General features: G+C 43.8%; 1 protein-coding gene across 3 annotated transcripts in view; it reads left to right on the top strand.

Moving 5' to 3' along the window:
* The window catches only part of LOC147454864 (Tetratricopeptide repeat (TPR)-like superfamily protein), a 128,748-nt gene that overhangs the window by 13,115 nt on the left and 94,545 nt on the right, over window positions 1–21,088 (top strand). The window contains exons 1-6 of one of the 3 annotated variants that reach the window (XM_086516682.1): window positions 12,014–12,217; window positions 12,303–12,331; window positions 12,436–12,576; window positions 12,659–12,721; window positions 12,795–13,011; window positions 13,083–13,139. In XM_086516682.1, the coding sequence (XP_086372808.1) occupies window positions 12,149–12,217; window positions 12,303–12,331; window positions 12,436–12,576; window positions 12,659–12,721; window positions 12,795–13,011; window positions 13,083–13,139 (576 nt within the window). In that variant the 5' untranslated portion in view covers window positions 12,014–12,148. Of the gene's footprint in view, window positions 1–11,724; window positions 12,218–12,302; window positions 12,577–12,658; window positions 12,722–12,794; window positions 13,012–13,082; window positions 13,140–21,088 lie in introns of those variants that run through there. The other 2 variants (XM_086516683.1, XM_086516681.1) reach the window with 2 other exon arrangements.

A 21,088-nucleotide genomic window follows, 5' to 3' on the forward strand; every position in this document is an offset into this window, starting at 1 on the left:
CCAAGGTTATCAACTTGAGAAGACACATCTACTGAGAGATGTCGAGAAATTTCAAGATATAATCTGCTATGGTTTTCATGGCAAGCATTTCATGATACCCCGCTTTACCAGAAGTTGCAATCCGAAGGAAGATGTCAGAAACTGTCACAAGGCGGGCACCACGTGCCAATAGAAAAGAACAGACTGAACAGACTTTTAGCACTTCAATAACAACTGAACTGAGAGAGAGAGAGAGACGACACGCGACACGGAGTGGCGGAATTCCACCCCAGAGAGTATTGGCCCCAAACCTTGGCGCCCCTTTCAGTATTTCTTTATTTTACTGCTGATTCGCAAAGTACAACAACCGGGGAGCACCTGCTCTGCAATCTGCACGCTGAAGAGTGCCAGAGAGGGCCCCCAAGGCTCATATTTAAAGGCCCAAAGCCTAAAAGCATCAAATATGAAAAGCTGACTCCAAAAAATCACTTTCCTAAAATTTCGGGATTTCCCTAAAAATCCGCCGCGAATTCCGGGACGTCCGTACAGGTGCCACATCATCATATTTTGATGTGCAAAGTCTTTTGAGTGTGTTCTGCTTTATTTTTAATGCCTTTATGTCACTTGGGGCCCCATTGGACGGGGTCCCCATAAGTTGGTAGGACTTCTTTTGTTGCTTGTTCTTCTTAGGGTTTCTAGAATTAGGGTTTGCAGGTTTTAGGGTTAGGGTTTCCAGAATTAGGGTTCAACAGTTAGGATTTTTGGCAGAAATTAGGGTTTCCATTCTTTAGGCTCTGACACGTCAGCAGTTTGTTACATCTCCCCTTCTTGAAAGAGAGTAATCATCCGCGATTACAGCATATTTGCAAAACAACTCAAGTTAGCTCAAAAATTTCCGAGGGTCATTCCGAGGGACATCAATTTGCTCTTTTTATTAAGGAGTTAGCTTCTACTTTCGGCTGTTTTGATCAAGGAGTTAGCTTCTCCTTTCGGCTATTTTGATCAAGGAGTTAGCTTCTCCTTTCCGCTCTTTTGATCAAGGAGTTAGCTTCTCCTTCGGCTGTTTTGATCAAGGAGTTAGCTTCTCCTTTCGTCCAGATTGGAACTCTTGATATTCCGGCGTAGTAAAATTAGCCATCACACCCAGACCGTACTGATCTTCCACGGGTGTCTTGATGCACTAAAATTACATACCCAGGCAATCTCATCCAATTAGGAATATTCAGTAATTGACACATCACAATGCAACACAAATGCTCACATATGCATGTTACAAGACACAACAAACAGCGCCGCTGAGCACTCCTCCGAGACAAACGGTCTGCGGTATGAAGCTACTCAACGACTACCTCGTCACTCCCCCCGCAAATAACCTAAGAAGGTCCGGGCCATGAGCTCAGAGGACTGTACAACCAAACGCACCCCAGACCGCAGTCTGCGTCGCTCGGAGGTTCAAGCATACAACGAAACGCTCCCCAGGCATCGGCCTGCGTCGTTCCGAGGTTCAAACAATATCAAGACATTATTTCTCACTCCTCCACTCGGGAGTAAAAATCACCAATCAATGAAACCGGCATTGAAACCAAAGTCAAATATTTCAAATCGGCACCAAGACAGGTTTAAAGCAGATAGCATCCATTTCAAACAAAGTTCAAACAATACTTTCTCAAACAATGTTCAAAAGTATCTAAGTAGAAAACAACTAGAGAGGTCATTCGGGGTTTTGTTCGGACAATCTAACTTTGAGGACAACGGGCTTGCCCTTCTGCATCACGGTGATGGTTCGGTTCCGGACCTGGAGAGTTGTATCATTCTTGTCGTGCCAGGGCATGCCCAAGAGAACGTCGCAATTGCCCAACTTCATAATGTGGAAATCTGCTTTTCCATGATAATCTTGTATAGTCACTGGAAGTGCACCAATGAGCGGTACCACTTTCTGAGTTTGCCCTGTGGCTAGCTCAGCTTCAATTTCTCCACCCTCTGCATCATAATCAAAGTGCATCTGCTTCAAGAATTCTGGATGGATGAAGTTCTCCATAGCTCCGGGGTCAAAGAAAATAAGGACTTTCAAGCCATTGACTTTTCCATAAGCTCTGCATAATTCATTAAAACTCTCGAGGTGTATACCATAAATATCGGGTACTAGTCCAATAGCAGGTCTAGGCTTCTTGGCCAGAGGTGGCCGCGGGGATCTGTCTGTCGTGGGAGCAGAAGGTTGCACTGAGGACATCGAGGGTCGCTTAGGACATGTATTGAACGTATGCCCTGTTTGGAAACATTCGAAGCATCGGCCTTCTTGTAACAAGGCGTCTCGTTGAAGTTGTGTCAAACGAGGCCGTTGAGGTTGGTTTTCACGGGATTCTCGAGAATTTGCTCGTTGTTGCCGGGAGTTCTGGTTAGTGGTCGAAGGTTCTTCTATGGTAAACTCCAACTTTCCTTTCATGAGCTTGTAGCCGACCGCGGCATGGTCCATAAGCTCTTGCATGGTAGAGACTTGCTTGGAGAGATAATATTCCTGCAATGGTGATGGTAGTCCAATGGTGTAGCGCTCGCACTGGTCCTCCAAGGGAATGAACTTAAAGAAGGACACCGGAAGGTACACGTCGAGAAACCTTTGGTTATAGTCGTCCATGGTTTCGGTGGCAAGCATTTTCAAGTTGCCCCACTCTGCCAAAATCCGGACTTCAAACATTGAAGTCATGTAACTACGCACAAAAATTGTCTTGAAAGCTTGCCAAGTCCTTGGAACATGCGGTTGTGTCGCGATTGAACTCAACCATTGCATAGCATTATCTTTAAGAAATCCCGCTGCTCGAGAAATCTTGGATTCTTTTGTATAGTTCCCCAAAGCATAGATGTTGTCGAATTGCTGTAGGAACTGCAATGCTTTCTTGCGATCTCTCACCCCGGAAAAAGTGAAAAATTTGACTGTCGTGCCACCATCTTTGAAATCTTTGGGTTGGTTAGGCGCATGTCCAGGGTATGGATAATAAGGGTATCCATATGGGCTCCAAACATTGTAGCCTGGTGGCGGTGGAGGTGGAGGTGGGGGCAATGGCGGTGGCAAAGGTGGTTGCACTGGATCAGGGTCAGATAGCTGCACCATATTCCTGAAGACTCCCCCGATCGGAACAGACGGTTGAGAAGGTTGCCGATTGGAAGCTCTCGTACTTTTTGGTGCCGGAGGAGGAGGTATCCCCTGGGGCATCAGAGAGGGTAACATGTAGTTCAAAAATTGTTACAAACTTTGCAGCATCGAAAGATTCTGCTGAGGATGCCGCGAAAGAATGTCGTGAAGCTCGTTGAGCAGAAACTGCAAATATTCTGTTGAATCCATGAATTCCAAGTATTGGGTTCTTAACTGGCTTATGCCCTGTAAGACACTGCGACGAAGACGGGAGCGTGCCCGATGCGCGATGAAGGGTGGGAGTGGCTGATACCTCAAATATAATTCAATTCCAATAGCACTGTCTGCTCTTTTGTAAGACCGGTATGCTTTCAGAAAAGCACACGCCTGATGCTTTGATACCACTGTCACAAGGCGGGCACCACGTGCCAATAGAAAAGAACAGACTGAACAGACTTTTAGCACTTCAATAACAACTGAACTGAGAGAGAAACAGAGACGACACGCGACACGGAGTGGCGGAATTCCACCCCAGAGAGTATTGGCCCCAAACCTTGGCGCCCCTTTCAGTATTTCTTTATTTTACTGCTGATTCGCAAAGTACAACAGTCGGGGAGCACCTGCTCTGCAATCTGTACGCTGAAGAGTGCCAGAGAGGGCTCCCTAGGCTCATATTTAAAGGCCCAAAGCCTAAAAGCATCAAATATGAAAAGCTGACTCCAAAAAATCACTTTCCTAAAATTTCGGGATTTCCCTAAAAATCCGCCGCGAATTCCGGGACGTCCGTACAGGTGCCACATCATCATATTTTGATGTGCAAAGTCTTTTGAGTGTGTTCTGCTTTATTTTTAATGCCTTTATGTCACTTGGGGCCCCATTGGACGGGGTCCCCATAAGTTGGTAGGACTTCTTTTGTTGCTTGTTCTTCTTAGGGTTTCTAGAATTAGGGTTTGCAGGTTTTAGGGTTAGGGTTTCCAGAATTAGGGTTTGCAGGTTTTAGGGTTAGGGTTTCCAGAATTAGGGTTTCAACAGTTAGGATTTTTGGCAGAAATTAGGGTTTCCATTCTTTAGGCTCTGACACGTCAGCAGTTTGTTACAGAAACCATATAACTTGGGCAAATTTTTTTCTTGAAAGCTTGCCAAGTCCTTAGAAGTGTGCGGCTTGCTAGCTGTAGACATTTGCATGGTACTGTCTCTTAGAAAAACAGCAGCTCGAAACAAATCTTGGATCCTTCTCTTGCAAGTGATCGGGCCTAAACCCTAAGAAGAACAAGTGACAGAAGAAGAAGTCCTACCAACTTATGGGGACCCCGTCCGATGGGGCCCCAAGAGACATCAAATAAAGCAAGACCCACACCCACACACTGAAGGAATTGCCTGGAACTGATGACGTGGCAGGTTTTCGAAAATTACGATGGCTGATGACGTGGCCGGCTGTATGGAATTCCACGTTTTGCGTTGGCTGGTGATGTGGCAACTACGGATTTTCGTAAATTACGTTGGCAGCTTTTTTGGCATCGCTTTTGCACCAGATGCTTTTGAGGAAGGCTTTTCACTGTAAACTGCTTTTGGGGCCTAGGGCCTTTAAATATGTGCTAAGGGCTCATTCTCTGGCATCCTTACTAGAGAAGGTGCAGAGTCTGGAGTACCGGCTTGTACTGTGTTGATGCAATATAAAGAAATACTGAAAGGGGTGCCAAGGTTTGGGGCCAATATTCTCTAGGGTGGATTTCCGTCACTCTGTGTCGCGTGTCGTCTCTCTCTCTCTCTCTCTCTCTCTCAGTTCAGTTGTTATTGAATTGTTAAAAGTCTGTTGAGTCTGTTCTTTTCTATTGGCACGTGGTGTCCGTCTTGTGATAGTGGTAGCTGAGCATCAGGCGTGTGCTTTTCTGAAAGCATACGGGTCCCACAAAAGAGCAGACAGAGCAAGATCGCACTTCCAAAGCTCATTGGAAATTTTAGCTTCGTGCTTCGACCGCGGACTTACTAGCCACTCCCACCCTTACTTCATCGCGCATCGTCGTCTTCATCGCTCATGTCCTACAGGGCATAAGCCATAAAGATCACTTGCAAGAGAAGGATCCAATATTTGTCTTGAGTCACTGTTTTTCTCAAAAGCAGTGCCATGCAGATGTTGATGTCTATAGCTACCAAGCAGCACACTTCCAAGGACTTGGCAAGCTTTCAAGAAAATTTTGCCCGAAGCTATATGGTTTCTGACATCTTCCTTCGGAGCGCAACTTCTGGCAGAGTGGGATATCTTGAAATGCTTGCCATGGAAACCCTAGCAGATTATAACTTGAAATTTTTAGACATGTCCTAGTAGATGTCTCTTCACGAGCAGATGACCTTTGAGGTTTAGTACGATTGCTATCTTGGGACCACCATCGCCGCCAAAGAAACATTGTCTGTCCAAGAGCTGATGGACCATGCTGTGCTCGGCTACGGCCTTATGGAATGAATCTAACCCTAATTGTTGGTGCAGGTTTCAGGATGGAAAGTCAGTTGACTTTTCGAACTCGATCTATGTCGAGATTGCTTTTAAGTTTGAATTTTGTTTGAGTTTTATTAGAGAACTTGTTTGGTGATCCTGTTTGAAATTTGCTTGAAATGGATGGTATCTATTTTGAACCTGTCTTGTGCCGATTTGAAATGTTTGACTGTGGTTTTAATACTAGTTTGAATGATCGGTGATTTTACTCCCTGGTGGAGTAGTGAGAAATAATGTTTGAGAATGCTGGTTCATACTCATGACCCGGACGCGTGTGGTTATTTGCGGGGGGAGTATTGAATGATTGAAAAGTGTTGTTACTCATGGTCTAGACCTGCATGGTTATTTACGGGGGGGTTATTAAGAAGTCTGAGTAGTGGCTACTCTCAGCACCTCCAAACGACGTAGGCTGCGGTTTGGGGTCGTTTGGTTGTAAAAGGCCTCTATATCTCATTGCCCAGACCTTTTTAGGTTATTTGCGGGAGGAGTGATGAGGGAGTCGTTGAACAGCTCATGGCCCGGACCTGGATGGTTATTTGTGGGGAGAGTGTTCATCGGCGGCTTTATGTTTCTATGTCTTGTAACATGCATATGTGAGCATTGTGTTGCATTGTGATGTGCGCCACTGAATATTCCTAATTGGATGAGATTGCCTGGGTATGTAATTTTAGTGCATCAAGACACCCGTGGAAGATCAGTACGGTCTGGGTGTGATGGCTAATTTTACTACGCCGGATTATCAAGAGTTCCGATCTGGATGAAAGGAGAAGCTAACTCCTTGATCAAAAGAGCTGAAAGGAGAAGCTAACTCCTTAACAAAAAGAGCAAACTGATTGTTCCTCGGAATGTCCCTCGGAATGACCCTTGGAATGACCCTCGGAAATTTTTGAGCTAACTTGAGTTGTTTTGCAAATATGCTGTAATCGCGGACGATTACTCTCTTTCAAGAAGGGGAGATGTCACAAACTGCTGACGTGTCAAAGCCCTAAAGAAGGGAGCCAACTTGCAGATGCCGGTCTAGGGGCCTAAACCCTAAGAAGAACAAGTAACAGAAGAAGATGTCCTACCAACTTATGGGGACCCCATCTGATGGGGCCCCAAGAGACATCAAGGAATTAAAATAAAGCAGGACCCACACACGCACACTGAAGGAATTGCGTGGAACTGATGACGTGGCAGGTTTTAAAGAAATTACGTTGACTGATGACGTGGCAGGCTGTACAGAATTTGTGTTTTGTGTTGGCTGTTGACGTGGCAGCTGTATGGAATTTTGTAAATTACACTGGCAGCTTTTTTGGCATTGCTTTTGCACCAGATGCTTTTGAGTTTGAAGGCTTTTCATTGTAAATTGCTTTTTGGGCCTAGGGCCTTTAAATATGTGCTAAGGGCTCATTCTCTGGCATGCTTCTTGGAGAAGGTATGAGTCTGGAGTACCGATTTGTATTGTGTTGATGCAATATAAAGAAATACTCAAATGGGCGCCAAGGCTTGGGGCCAATATTCTCTCGGGTGGAATTCCGCCACGCCGTGTCGCGTGTCGTCTCCCTCTCTCTCAGTTTAGTTGTTATTGAAGTGTTAAAAGTCTGTTCAGTTTGTTCTTTTCTATTGGCACGTGGTGCCCGTCTTGTGACAGAGTAATCGTCAGCGATTGCAGGATATGTGCAAAACAACTTAAGTTAGCTCAAATGTTCCGAGGGACAATCAGTTTGCTCTTTTTTTGTTAAGGAGTTGGCTTCTCATTTCGTCCAGATCAGAACTCTTGATATTCCGGCGTAGTAAAATGAGCCATCACACCCAGACTGCACTGATCTTCCACGGGTGTCTAGATGCACTAAAATTACATACCCAGGCAATTTCATCCAATTAGGAATATTTAGTGGTTGGCACATCACAATGCAACACAAATGCTCACATATGCATGTTACAAATCATATAAACATAAAGTCGCCGATGAACACTCCTGCCGCATAACCTTACAAGGTCCGTGCCGGGAGATTTTTAACGACTCCCTCATCACTCCTACCGCATAACCTAAAAAGGTCCGGGCCGGGAGATATAGAGGCCTATTACAACCAAACGCCTTCCAGACCGCTGCTTGCGTCGTTTGGAGGTGCCGAGAGTAACCATTGCTCAGACTTCTTAATACTCCTCCCGCATAACCATCCAGGTCCGGGCCGAGAGTAACAACAACATTTTTTTTTTCAAGCATACGCTCCCCAGACATCCCGTCTTCGTCGTTCGGAGGTTTTCTAGTGTACAGCGAGACGCTCCCCAGACATCCTGTCTGCGTCGTTCCGAGGTTCAAACATTACCAAAACAACATTTCTCACTACTCCACCCGGGAGTAAAAATCACTAATCATTGAAAGTTGAAGAAACCAATATTAAAACCAGAGTCAAACATTTCAAATTGGCACCAAGATAAGTTCAAAATAGATACCATCCATTTCAAACAAATTTTCAGACAATACTTTCTCAAACAGTGTTCAAAAGTATCTAGCTATAAAAACAACTAGAGAGTTTATTCAAGGTTTTGTTCGGACAACCGAACTTTGAGGACGACTGGCTTGTCCTTCTACATCACGGTGATGGTTCGGTTCCGAACCTGGAGAGTCGCATCATTCTTGTCGTGCCAAGGCATTCCCAAGAGAACGTCGCAATTGCCCAACTTCATAATGTGGAAATCAACTTTTCCATGATAATCTTGGATAGTCATTGGAAGAGCACCAATAAGCGGTACCACTTTGTGAGTTTGCCTCGTGGCTAGCTCAGCTTCAATTTCTCTACCCTCTGCATCATAATCAAAGTGCATCTTCTTTAAGAATTCTAGATGGATGAAGTTCTCTGTAGCTCCGGGGTCAAAGAAATAAGGGCTTTGAAGCCATTGACTTTGCGATATGCTCAACACAATTCATTTGTACTCTTAAGGCGTATGCCATAGATATCAGGGACTAATCCAATAGCGGGTCTAGCTCTCTTAGCTTGAGGTGGCGCTGGGGTTCCGTCGACCGTTGGTGCGGGCGTTGGCTTTGGTGGTCTATCAGTGCGATGGGGACAACTAGAATGGTTATGCCCTGCTTTCATTATGCCTTGTTTGAAAGCATGCAAAGCATCGGCCTTCTTGTAGTAAGGTGTCTCGTTGTTGAGGCGTCAAACGAGGCCTTTACGATTGATTTTTAGGAGACTCTCGAGAATTTGTTCGTTGTTGCCGAGAGTTGTGGTTAGTGGCCGGAGGTTCTTTTGTGGTAAACTCTAGCTTTCCTTTCATCAATTTACAGCCGACCGCGGCATGGTCCATAAGCTCTTGCATGGTGGAGACTTGCTTGGAGAGACAATATTCCTGCAATGGTGATGGTAGTCCAATGGTGTATCGCTCGCATTGGGCCTCCAAGGGAACGATCCTTAAGAAAGCTGATGTTAGTGGGCTTCGGCTAGCAAGAGTTCCAAATATATGTATGATCCACACCTATGGGGTGTGGTGGAACAAAGAATGAAGTGATCAAGTTTGATACCTCCAAAGAACCCCATGATGTAGTCTACCATTGTACGTCCTATCCGTGAGTGTTCGTGTGGAAAGTATGTTAGCCCTCCCAATTTTGGCCATTGTGGCATCCCGTTGTAAATGATGAGACGGTGGCGAGCTCCCAACTCTAATAGTAGGTCTCCCTTTCACAATTGATGATGTCGCGACTCGCATGGCCTAACTGGTAGATCGTGGCCAAGGGGCCTAAACCCTAATGGAAGGAGCAGAAGTTTTCACCAAGAAGTTTCACCAACTCGTAGATTTTGGCTAAGTGGCCCAAAGAGGGTTAGCTTTAAAAACCTAACCCTACCAACTTACCAGGACTCGGTCAAGGGACCTAAACAATTGGAATCAAGCAAAAGGACCCAACTTGCATATTGATGCTGACATGGCAGATCGTATGGATTTCCGCTTTTTCGGCATCCTATCGATGTGGCACAACGGCGGAATTTGGTGTTTTACGGGTAGGTCTTTGAGCACTAGCTTTTGGGAGCCAGTGCTTTCTACGTAACTGCTTTTGAACTGTTATCTAACTCTTAGATGTCTATTTGAAGTTGCTCCATCTTTAGCACTAGGCAATGGTCTTGACTCTCTTGGAACTTGTGTGAGCACCTTTCAAGGTTGATAGAGACGTTTTACGGGTAGGTCTCTGAGCACTAGCTTTTGGGAGCCAGTGCTTTCTACGTAATTGCTTTTGAACTGTTATCTAACTCTTAGATGTCTATTTGAAGTTGCTCCATCTTTAGCACTAGGCAATGGTCTTGACTCTCTTGGAACTTGTGTGAGCACCTTTCAAGGTTGATAGAGACGTTAAATACGATACGTGAAATTTGATAAAGAACGTTGTGCGGTATTGGACCTGAACTATGTTAAGAACAAAACCGTATCTATTGTAAACATGTGGCATGCATCTATGCGTGAATTTGTGCGTGCGTGCGTGTGCGTGCACCCTGCACACTTTGCAATGTAGGTATGCTGTGTATCTCAATATGAGTTAGAGGGTAAGTGTGATTGTGCACACACAGTACTAAAGACTGGATATCAAGCTTATACATACCATGTGAAACCAAACCTTCAAGCTTATAACTCAAAACTTCTTTTTAAAGAAGTTTGAACTTTGGCTACCCGTTATAGATATTAGGCTTTAAAAGCACAATTGTAAAATTTTCTTAGCACAAGAAAATGGATTGCAAAAATATAACATTCAAACTATAAGGAATCAAGATATCTCAAAAATGAAGGCTTAAAAAATAAATGTTCAGTACTATACTATTAGATGATCACTACTTACCATATGGAACTTAACATCTTTATGCAACCTTGGCACTGTTATGGTAGGTCTCAATGAAAAAGCCATGAGGTGAAGTCTCATCACAAAAGATGACTGAACTGATGTCATCCTTGTCGTGCCCATAAACGATTCCAAGTGTGTATATTTACTCAATGAAAATGGACAACTGAACTCCTTTTTGAGCACTAATGCTTAACGGTGATCAATTTGGTTTCTTGCAAAATACTCTTACGGTTGTTCTCAGTTTTTTCAGAAAGTACGGTGATTTTGTTTACAAGAGTGTTTGTTAAGGTGCCACCTTTTGCACGTCGAGTTATTAGGGTCTTGTTAAGGTGCCATCAAGAAAGCTTGTCATAGTCTCACCTCTTCCACATAATTTTCAAAGTTTTTGGACTCTTTTTTCTTGTTTTCACTAGGAAACCTGATTGCAGGGTCACTGGCTATTAAAGATGTCCCACTTGCTTAGCTCTTTCATGTGAGCTCTTAGTTCACTAAGGCCTTTTGCTTCTAGCAAGCCATAGATGTTGAATGCAGATGTTGCTCGCAAAATTTCCAAAAGCCTACACAATTTTTCCTACATGTATTTACCTTGTGTGCCCTTGTTATTTGTTACATAATCTTATTATCCAAACACACACAAAAAGCATATTGTTTGCCTTCAAAGATCAGCCCATTCTTTGGTTTGATATTAGTTGGGAAAAACCATTGTTTCTTAGGGCAGCTTCTGTCAATTTCAACTCCAAATAAAGTTGAATTTGAAGCTAGATTGTCACATGATTGCCTCAATAGGTATCCTTCCATGCAGCTGGCTTCAGATTGAGACGCAATTGGGGGGAAGCATCCCTGCTATCTGAAGTTACGTGGTCAGAGCTTGTCCACATGGGCATTTTGTGCATTTTTTGTCCCTCTGGTCCACATGTGGTGGTTGAAACTTTTTGCTTTACCTCTTTCAAGAAGCTGAGAAGTTTGCTGTTCTGTCCAGGGACCTTGGTCTTTGTTTGTAAGACATTTTGGAATTATGGGTTAATTTGGTTTGATAGTGAGCTTGTTTGACTTGGCAAATATTTCTTCCTCGAGGAAACAGAACTTTTTCCTTAAACATGCACTGGCCACCATCAATTGTCATACAACATACAACATATGTACTGAAAAATTATATTACCATCGTTCATCATCTTAATTTTTTTTTCTTACAAGCAAGTGATTTTATTGAAGTGGTCTGTGTCTCCACTTTGGAGGAGAAACATATCGGCTGTTTTATGCCTCTATTTCTTGTGTTTTATCTGATCATCAAGGGGTAATTTACAATCGCAGGGTCTTGCTGAATTACACGAATCAACTAGCAACTATGCAAAAGTTCTTGAAGCTTGCAAGGCTGTGATTTGCGTTTTCCAGGATAAAGGTGATCTCATACACTTGGCTGAATACACACGGCGGCTTGCGAATGCTCATGCAGCTTTGGAGGATCATCAGAGTGCTTTGAATGCATGGAAGACCATCCTTGAAATGAAATCTGTGTCAAAAGGGCTGTATAATGAAGCTCTTTCTGGGGTCCTGGCCTCCAAGGCTGTTTTAATGGAAAGCTGGATACAGGAAAATGCCAAGTTGTATCTATCGCATGATAAGATGCTTGATGCTAATTCAGCTCGAAACATGGCAGAAAATAAATTTGCGAGCAGTCAAGATGGTTTGAATATGGAGAAATCTTTACGGGATAGTTTGAAAGAAAATCCCAGCAATGAAAAATTTGAGACAATGCTTTTGCAATTATTGGTCTGGCGATTCCGAGAAAGCTCAATCAACAAAGGTTTTGCATATCACCATATTTTAAGGTCATGCTATTGAAATATATACAAAATACGAGTCTGATGCCAGTAGCTTCTTTTCTGCAGGCCATGCATGGCGTCAATCCTGCTTGCAGGTATTGCAGCTTTGTCTATCTGCATTGTCTTGGCATGCATCAAGTTTGGCAATGGTGTTACTCCTGGCCTTATGTGAAGAAGACAATGTAAATGATCTTTTCAGTGCAATGGGCATGGTAGAGCTTGCTCAGGGGCAAATAACTAGGCTTCATTTTCTTGGCATAAGACTGGCTCATGCATACCCTGATCATGCGCTTTTGATGCCTGTCCTTGCCTTTCTTTTGGACAAGTCCTGTTCCACAAGGTAAGTCTGGTTTAACATGTGGTTGTGCAGTTTTTGAAGAATCTGATTCTTACCCTGCAAAATATGTGGGTTATGTGGCCAGTTTGGTGCAGAAAAGGTCACTATGCGAGAATGGTCTGCGAATCAACCAGAACAGCATTTTAGGGTACCCTTTTATGCTTCTAAGAAAGGGTTTCAAATTTAATTATGAATCATTTTTCTGTAAAGATCTGGTACAGTTGGCAGGTTTTGGCCAAGCTACGGGTGTCTGAAGGTGCATACTCAATCGCAACTGAGTGCATAAGGAGAGGTCTGCAAGTTGTAAATGGATTTCGAAGTTTGTACGGATTAAGCTTGCAATGCGCAGAACTCCAGCTACAACTGATTTTAGGAGATTCATATGTCAAGTCAGGAAACTATGATGAAGCTTCTAAAGTCTACCAAAATATCATTGAGGTAGCGAATACATGTGCCCTGGTTATGGTCATGCTTGGCTTGACGCTAATGTCATTTTTGCTTGAAGGCAGGTTGTGGAACAAAAAGGAGATTTAGAAGCTGTCACAGAGCTGGCCAAGGCCAAAGAGGTAGTGTGTATTTATCCACATCATGACAAGTCCTTTTTCAGCAAGAAAAATTTTCAGTTCAGCTCTATGTGCTTCTGCTAATTAAGTTCTTGTTGAGAAGAATTTTTCTGCTTCCTTCTTTTAACGTCAACCAGAGAAAGAAAAAGAGAACTTAAATGAGTGTTGTCTCGCGACTGTTTCCTTGTGGGGCAGCATTGCGTGCAGGGCAATTTAAGACCGTGCATTAAATTATTGGGGTCATAACCTGGGGACATTGTATCAAGTGTCCTAGGCTCTAGCGATAACTGGACCTGCCTTCATGGTGGAATATGAGGTTTCTTGGATGACTCTTACACTAGCTTATGAATGGGCCGCCTTGAGGTTGGATCTTTGGAATGTTGGAATGGTCAGGGGAATAGAGAATTGTATCCGTGAAGTCACTTGACAAGACAGTAGGACAGACAACACCACCATGAACTGAACTGAAAACAGCATATACTCAAAAGAGAACTGAACACTTGAGTCGTGGGACAGTGGGGCACTCATATGCAATGGCCCCTAAGGTTGGCGCCTCTTGCAGTATTTCTTTTCGATTAAGCTCTTAGTGTTTACAATTACGGGGGATGCGCCAACTCTGCAACAGCACAAGTGAGTATGGCTTCCCCCAATGCCTCATATTTGAAGGCATTGACGCCCCGCTTTTACCAGATGTCCGAAAGCATCTGCTATCAAAAGCTGACGCCCAAAAGCCCTAAAAGTCAACGCTTCCAATAATTGACTGAAAAGTTCACCCATTGTCCAGCCCTGCTACATCAGTGGTCTATGCCGCAAAGCGCGCCATGTTTGGCTCTTTCAGTCCGCTCTACCTCTCCTCATCCGGTTTGGTCAGGTCATGCCATGCCATCACTTGGTGACATGCCTCCCCTCAAAAGAAGAACGATCGCCCTTGATTAGGCCTTCAAAACAGACAAAAAACTAGGACTCAGTGGACACTGACTCCATGCGGACATCCCATTATCCATCACACACAAGGCAATACAATCACAAAGCATGCACTAGCTCAAAGAACAATTGGCAATTACATTCACAACTTACTTCGCGTCAAGACGTTAGATTCAAACTGTGATCACAATGAATCATTCGCCATCACATCCTGGCATCCTTGACCTCTCACAGATCTTTTGATACACTAAATTCATCATCAACCATCATTATCACCCCTATCGGTGAATAGAGATAACATTCTGCAGACATTCTGCCTACATATACTCAAAGAACATTCAATGTGAAAGAGTACACCATTTGTTTCAACATGTCAATTGCACAGTGGAATTCCAATTGTAACATCACATGTCATGGCATAACATATAACGTCATGTGTCGTGGCATAACATATGTACATATCATTGTTGGAATTAGGGTTGCAAAGAAACACACACAGCTTGGAGAAGACGAAGGAAGCACAAGGCACACAATAGAGAGTGTGGTACTTAGTGTGCAATGGAAAGATAGATAGCCCTAGAGTGGTGGGCGTATATACAATGCACGGGGAAAAGACCTCCTAAAGAGGGAAAAAATGCCCCGGCGGTCCTAGTGTGTTCACACACATCACTACCACATGTATATGGTAACAAATTCCCCCTGGAGTGATGCGGTGAACGAGAGCTGGCACATGAGTAAAGGGAAGTGCCATGCCCTAAGGACATGATCAGTCCACAAAGGGGAGTAAGCCCAAAGCTTTGCGGAAAGCTTCAAGCTTCTCACGAGACAATGCCTTTGTGAAAAGATGTGCAAGGTTGTCCTGTGTTGGCACATACGCCAAGCTGATCTCTCCTGCTAAGAGCCTCTCCCTGACATACTGGTAATGCACCTCAATGTGCTTTGTGCGAGCATGAAAAACTGGGTTCCTCGCAACTGCCAATGCGCTTTGACTGTCAGTGTCGATAGTGTTGGCAGTGTCCTGTCCAACACCCAAATCAGCCATAAGGCGTCTGAGCCATACACACTCAACCGTAGCTGTGAAGACTGCCCTGTACTCAGCCTCACAACTCGAAGTGGCCACAGTAGGTTGCTTCTTGCTCAACCATGATATTCATGAACTGCCAAGCATGAAACAAAAACCACTTGTGGACACTCTCGTGTCAAAACAACCAGCCCAATCTGAGTCCGAAAAAGCATGTAAGTCTGGTGGCAATGATCCCCCCTTGGGATAAAACAAGCCAAGATGTAAAGTGCCACTAAGGTAGCGGAAAATCCTCTTGACAGCTTGCCAATGCTTAGACCCTGGGCTATGCATAAATCTGCTGACCTGTGAGACTGCAAACTGAATATCCGGCCTTGTGTTGCATACATAAATGAGACAGCCAACAACAGTTTGATAAAGAGTGACATCAGCAGGATCACCAGCATCATGTAGACTCAACTTCAAAACTGTTTCCATGGGAGTGGCAATAGGTTTGCAATCCTCAAGTCCAAACTTACATAGCAATGTCTCTATGTAACTTTTCTGACACAAGGCAATACCACCATCACACTGCTTAAACTGTATACCCAAGTAATGATGCGAGAACCCTAAATCTTTCATCTTGAAAGTAGCATTCAAATCAGCCTTAAATTCAGCAATATGTCTCTCATTTGGTCTAGTGATCAGCAAATCATCAACATAAAGAACCACAATGAGAAGTATATCACCCTCACGCTTTACATACAATGTGCTTTCTGTTGGAATGTTACGAAAGCCTTGTTTGACCAAATGAGTGTCAACTTTCTCATACCAAGCACGAGGAGATTGCTTCAACCCATACAAAGCCTTGTTACATTTGCACACTTTGTCCTCTTGTCCTTTTATGACAAAACCGCGAGGCTGCGTTACATAAACTTCCTCAAATATGTCACCATTCAAGAAAGCAGTAACAATGTCTGATTGATGTACATCCCAACCAAAATGAGCTGCCAATGCACATAGAAAACGCACAGTAGTCATGCGACAAGTAGGAGCAAAAGTCTCTTCATAATCAATGCCTTTTTGCTGTGCATAACCCTTTGCAACAAGTCGAGCCTTATGGCGATCGATCTCACCATCCGGCTTGCGTTTCAACTTGTAAACCCACTTCGTACCAATGGCCTTTTTGCAAGGAGGCAAATCACATAAAGTCCATGTGTCATTTTCTATAAGTGCATCATATTCTGATTGCATGGCAGCCATCCAATTTTCTGAATTTTGTGCTTCATCAAAAGACAGAGGCTCCTCTACATCATGTAAGCTAGGCACAGCCAAAGCATAACAATATGATGCATAAGATGCATGGCGAGAGCCTGAACGAGTACGAATAGACAAAGGTGTATCCAATTTACTGTCACGCAAAGTGTGCACCAGCCATTTTGGCATACCATCCTTTGGAAACTTAGAACGTTGCATTTTACCCAGAATACAGCCTTCACAAACATGTTTGACAGGTGCTTCAAGAGGCGGCAAAGAAGCAACCATATCAGATTTCTGCAAACGCAGCAAACTGGCAAAATTCAGATGACCAAAACGTGCATGCCAAAGTTTTTCATTTGAAACAACGCTTGAATCTGCAACAGCATTTGCAAAATTTTGTCCACACTTGTCATACAAAGTGAGCTTATACAGCCCACGGCACAAAAGGCCAGATGCAACAATTTCATCACCAAAACTGAGATCATGAACTGTACATCTGTCATCCACAAATTTGACTACAAGTCGTCTAGCAAGTGCGGATACAGACAAGAGATTCTTCTTGATCCCAGGTACATAAAGTGCATCAACAAGTGTGAAGGAACTGCCATTTGCAGTAGTAAGCACAATCTTTCTAACTCCCTGAACCGGATAAGAGGCATTGTTGGCACAAGTGACTGAATTCCCATGAGGGACAGACTCGAGAGAGGTAAACAATTCACGATGTGAGGTAATGTGCTTTGTAGCACCACTTTCGAAATACCACACATGTGAATCTGCAGCAATTGACAAGCATGCATCATGGACAACAGGATTGTAAGTGCACTCTGCGCTAAAAGCCCATTCTGCATCAACATCAGCATCACAGTCTCCTTTCACAGAAGACTCAACAATGGCTGCATTTGTAGTGGAACCAGCATTTGCAGTGGAACCACCCTCTTTCTCTTAGCCTCTTTGGCCTTCAACTTAGGACACGACTTGATCAAGTGATCATTAGCTTTACAATAATGGCAACGCATCTTCTTTTTGCCCTTGTCACCAGAATTTCCAGACGAATTGTTGCCAGTAGAAGCATCAGGAACAACATTTTTGCCACTCGCAGCAGAACCATAAGAAGTGGCTGCACTACTGTTACCACCCTTTCTTTGAGAAGCAATAAAAGCTTGTTCAACTGCACGCTGCCTAGTCCTGTTTTTTCTGGAAAGTGACTCTTGCAACAGCAATGTGCATAATGCATCAAACTTGACAACTTCTGGATTTCCTTGGGTCATAAGTCTCCAAGTACTAGCAAAAGTCTGGTAAGAATCTGGTAAGGCATCAAGAACAATTTGCACAAGAGAACTGTCTGAAATGACTTCTCCTGCAGAAATAAGTTACTCATTGATATCCTTAACACTAGCAAGGAAAGTGTCCATATCATCTTCCTCATGCATAATCTTCGACTCCAACTCTTTACGCAGCAAAGTAATTTTAGCCTCATTGCGACTTGCATAAAGACCAGTCAAAATATCCCAAGCCTGTTTTGCAGATTTTGCTGAACGGATGTGAGGAACATTGGTGCGCTTCACAGACAACGCAATCAATGCATGAGCTTGCACATCCTTTACATCCCAACGAGCTTGTTCTGCCGTAGGCAAAACAACTCTAACAACAATAATTCTTGCAGCAAGACCTGCAACATCCTCAACATCGCCTACATCCTCAGAACCAGGACGTATATCAATGCCCTGCACAATGTTCCAGACGCCTTTTGACACAAAAACATGTTGCATCCTGTCCTCAACAGCAAACATCTTGAACACATCTGTGTTGTTGTTGTCAGCCATGGTAAATGCTGCACCTAATGTGAAAAGTGCCAAAAAATAGGAGAAACGGAGCGGGAACAACACGTGCTATATAGCACAAACCGTAGAAGACTATAAGGCACCTGTTATGCAAAAAACGGCACTGACAAAAATTTTGCACAAAATGACGAAATAGCGTGTGCAGTACTGCCTGTAGTGGAAACGGAGGCCGAAATGAGCCCAAATAAAAAATGTGTGCAGACCAAGCTCTATGAGGTGTCCCGAAATATTTGTCGATCTGCGAACGCTTGTTAAAGCTCACTGAAATCGGAGAAAGTGAGCAGGCGTGTACTGGAGTAGCTGGCGACTAAGCCCGGGAGGACGCAACCTTCTCTGATACCAATTGCTGGAATTAGGGTTGCAGAGAAACACACAGTTTGGAGAAGACGAAGGAAGCTCAAGGCACACAATAGAGAGTGTATATGATAGCAAAATCTAGATCAAAAACTTATTCCCCCTCAAGTCATCGAAGTCATGATGAAACACTGTTGTGACTGTAGATATCTGTGGCTTGTGAGATAGTGTATTTGCAAACACTGCTCTGGGGATACACAATTTGGAAGTGAAGAATGTTTGCCCATCTCATCTGTTTCTTTGACAACTTAGCACAACAAGAAGTGTTTAAGATTCTGATGATCTATGTACTTTGTAAAGTCGGCACCGACCTAGTAATGCTTCCACTAACTCAAACCATGCATCAACTAAGAGTTCTTGCTTATAAATATGTGCAACCCTTTCCGACTTCAAGAGCATCAATCTCTTATAAGCTACCACGGGACCCTCTTGCATCAATACCGCTCCAAAACTGCTAGGACATGCATCGTAGTAGACCTCAAAAGACTTCTGCAAACCTGGAAGTATCAAAACAGGTCTTGTGGTTAACTTCTCTTCAAGTGCATCATGGTGGTAAACTCATTTCGCCTAGAAAGTTTGACGCAAGCAATAAATGTCCCAAAATAGTAGCTTCCGTGTGCGGTTGTCAAAGGTGTGTGTAGAGATCATGACAAGTGGAAAAATGATGTCCAACATGGAAATTAAGCTCAACGGATTTAGGGATTTTTTTTGGCTCCTTTGGGCCTTTTATGCTCAAAATGGGTCTTTTTTGTGTGAAAAGTGGCAAAAAAAAAGGGGTTAAAAAATTTACACGTTTTGGGTCAAATATGGCTCAAAATGCCACATTAGTCACGTTGCCATGATTGTAAGCAAGGGGGTGTTTGCTCATGGCTGAATATAAGCACTTTCACCCCCCTCGAGAGGGGATTTTTTTATGGTGCTCTTGTGCAGTCCCACCTTGAAAGACAGCTAGGTCGCTTCTCACTAGAGATTCAAAGACATAGGGAGCCTCTCCTTCAGTCACCCACACACACCAATGGAGGTAACATCTACAACTCATAGATTCTTTTCAGAGAGCTGCCTCAGTTTCACCCATTGACACTTAGAGAGGGGTCACAAGGAGATGAGACAAGGGGGGATAGAGTGGGCTTTCTCGGTCTCTACCTCTATACTATGGGGACTCTTCACTCTCTACCCACCTATGCATGCCATACTGCACCCCGGTTTAGTAATGGATGGAGCTAGCTAGCCCTTTGGATATCATGGTTGTACTCTCATATGCTTACAGTTCCACATCCATTAGAGCTAAGAGGTGCATGCCGCTTACCCCTCGTATACATATGCACACACCCCCATGTTTGTGTATTTTCTTTGTAACAGCTTTATTCTTAGCACTTTGGTCGTTTTTGCTGGATTCCTAGAGAACACACACATGCGTTGTTTTGTTTCGTAGGCTGATTTCAGCCTTTAGAGCTTAGAAGACATCAATAAATCCAGAGTACAGATGAGGATGGATTCTAGTAGTAGTAGTATTTTTGTTGTATTTCTTTTGTACCCAGATATGGTAACAGATTCACTATTTTATAACAGGTCTCATTGATCATTTTGGCCTTTCGAAGCCGTTAATATGACATTTCATTTCATTTCATTTCTCTCTCTCTCTCTCTCTCTCTCTCTCTCTCTCTCTCTCTCTCTCTCTCTCTCTCTAACACGATCAAGGAGCAAGTATGGGCCATCAAAGAAGGAGAAGAGCAGCATAAAGAAATGACGACTTCTTGGGTGGATGTTCTTACCAAAACTCAACAGAAGGCGGACGAAGCCGAGAAATGGATCAAGGTGGCCAAGAAAGGAAAAGGCAAGGAGATAAGGCCCACGCCCACACCCAACAACATCATTAAACAGATACTAGAGGAGGAGCAAAGGAGAAGGGTGCGCGCTTTACATGTGAGAATTTGCGGTCTTAAAGACAAAGGCAATGTGGACGAAGAAGTAAAAGAACTCATAGCCTTGATGGGGATTCATGAGCCGACGCACACAAGGGCATGGAGAGCGGGCAACATAAAGAAAAATGGACGCAGTGGAGAAACCTCAAAAGAAAGAGCACTCATCATCCGTTTTCCCTCCATGGAAGCAAAGAAGTCATTCTTGAAGAAAAGACCAACTCTTAAAGAGACTGACATCTTTCTCGGGGATGATCTCACCCTCTCGCAGATCGCTCATATGTAGTAAGTAATGGCGGAGATTAGAGCGGCAAGGGACAAAGGCAACATCGCTTTTTACCGAGACGGAAAAGTGGTAATACTAGAACGACGCTCCACATGACGGTGCGAGACTTATGGGACCACACTCAAAGTAGCTGCCTGGAACTGCAATGGATCTATGCGTCTTGATGTGGGTGCCTTTGAGGATAGCTTTACTGGAAGAGACATCATCTTTTACTCTGAGACACACCAGGCCCCAGGGCAATCCATGCCTCACATTAGTGGATACAGGTGGGAGACGGCCTACAGACAGGAGACACGCTCAGAGCATAGAGGGTGGGGCTCGGGGGGAGTGGCAGTGTTATTTAGAGAGGATCTGCAGCCACTAATACA

This window comes from Adiantum capillus-veneris, chromosome 7, assembly GCF_014529385.1.
Source record: "Adiantum capillus-veneris isolate H3 chromosome 7, ASM1452938v2, whole genome shotgun sequence".
Taxonomy (NCBI): domain Eukaryota; kingdom Viridiplantae; phylum Streptophyta; class Polypodiopsida; order Polypodiales; family Pteridaceae; genus Adiantum; species Adiantum capillus-veneris.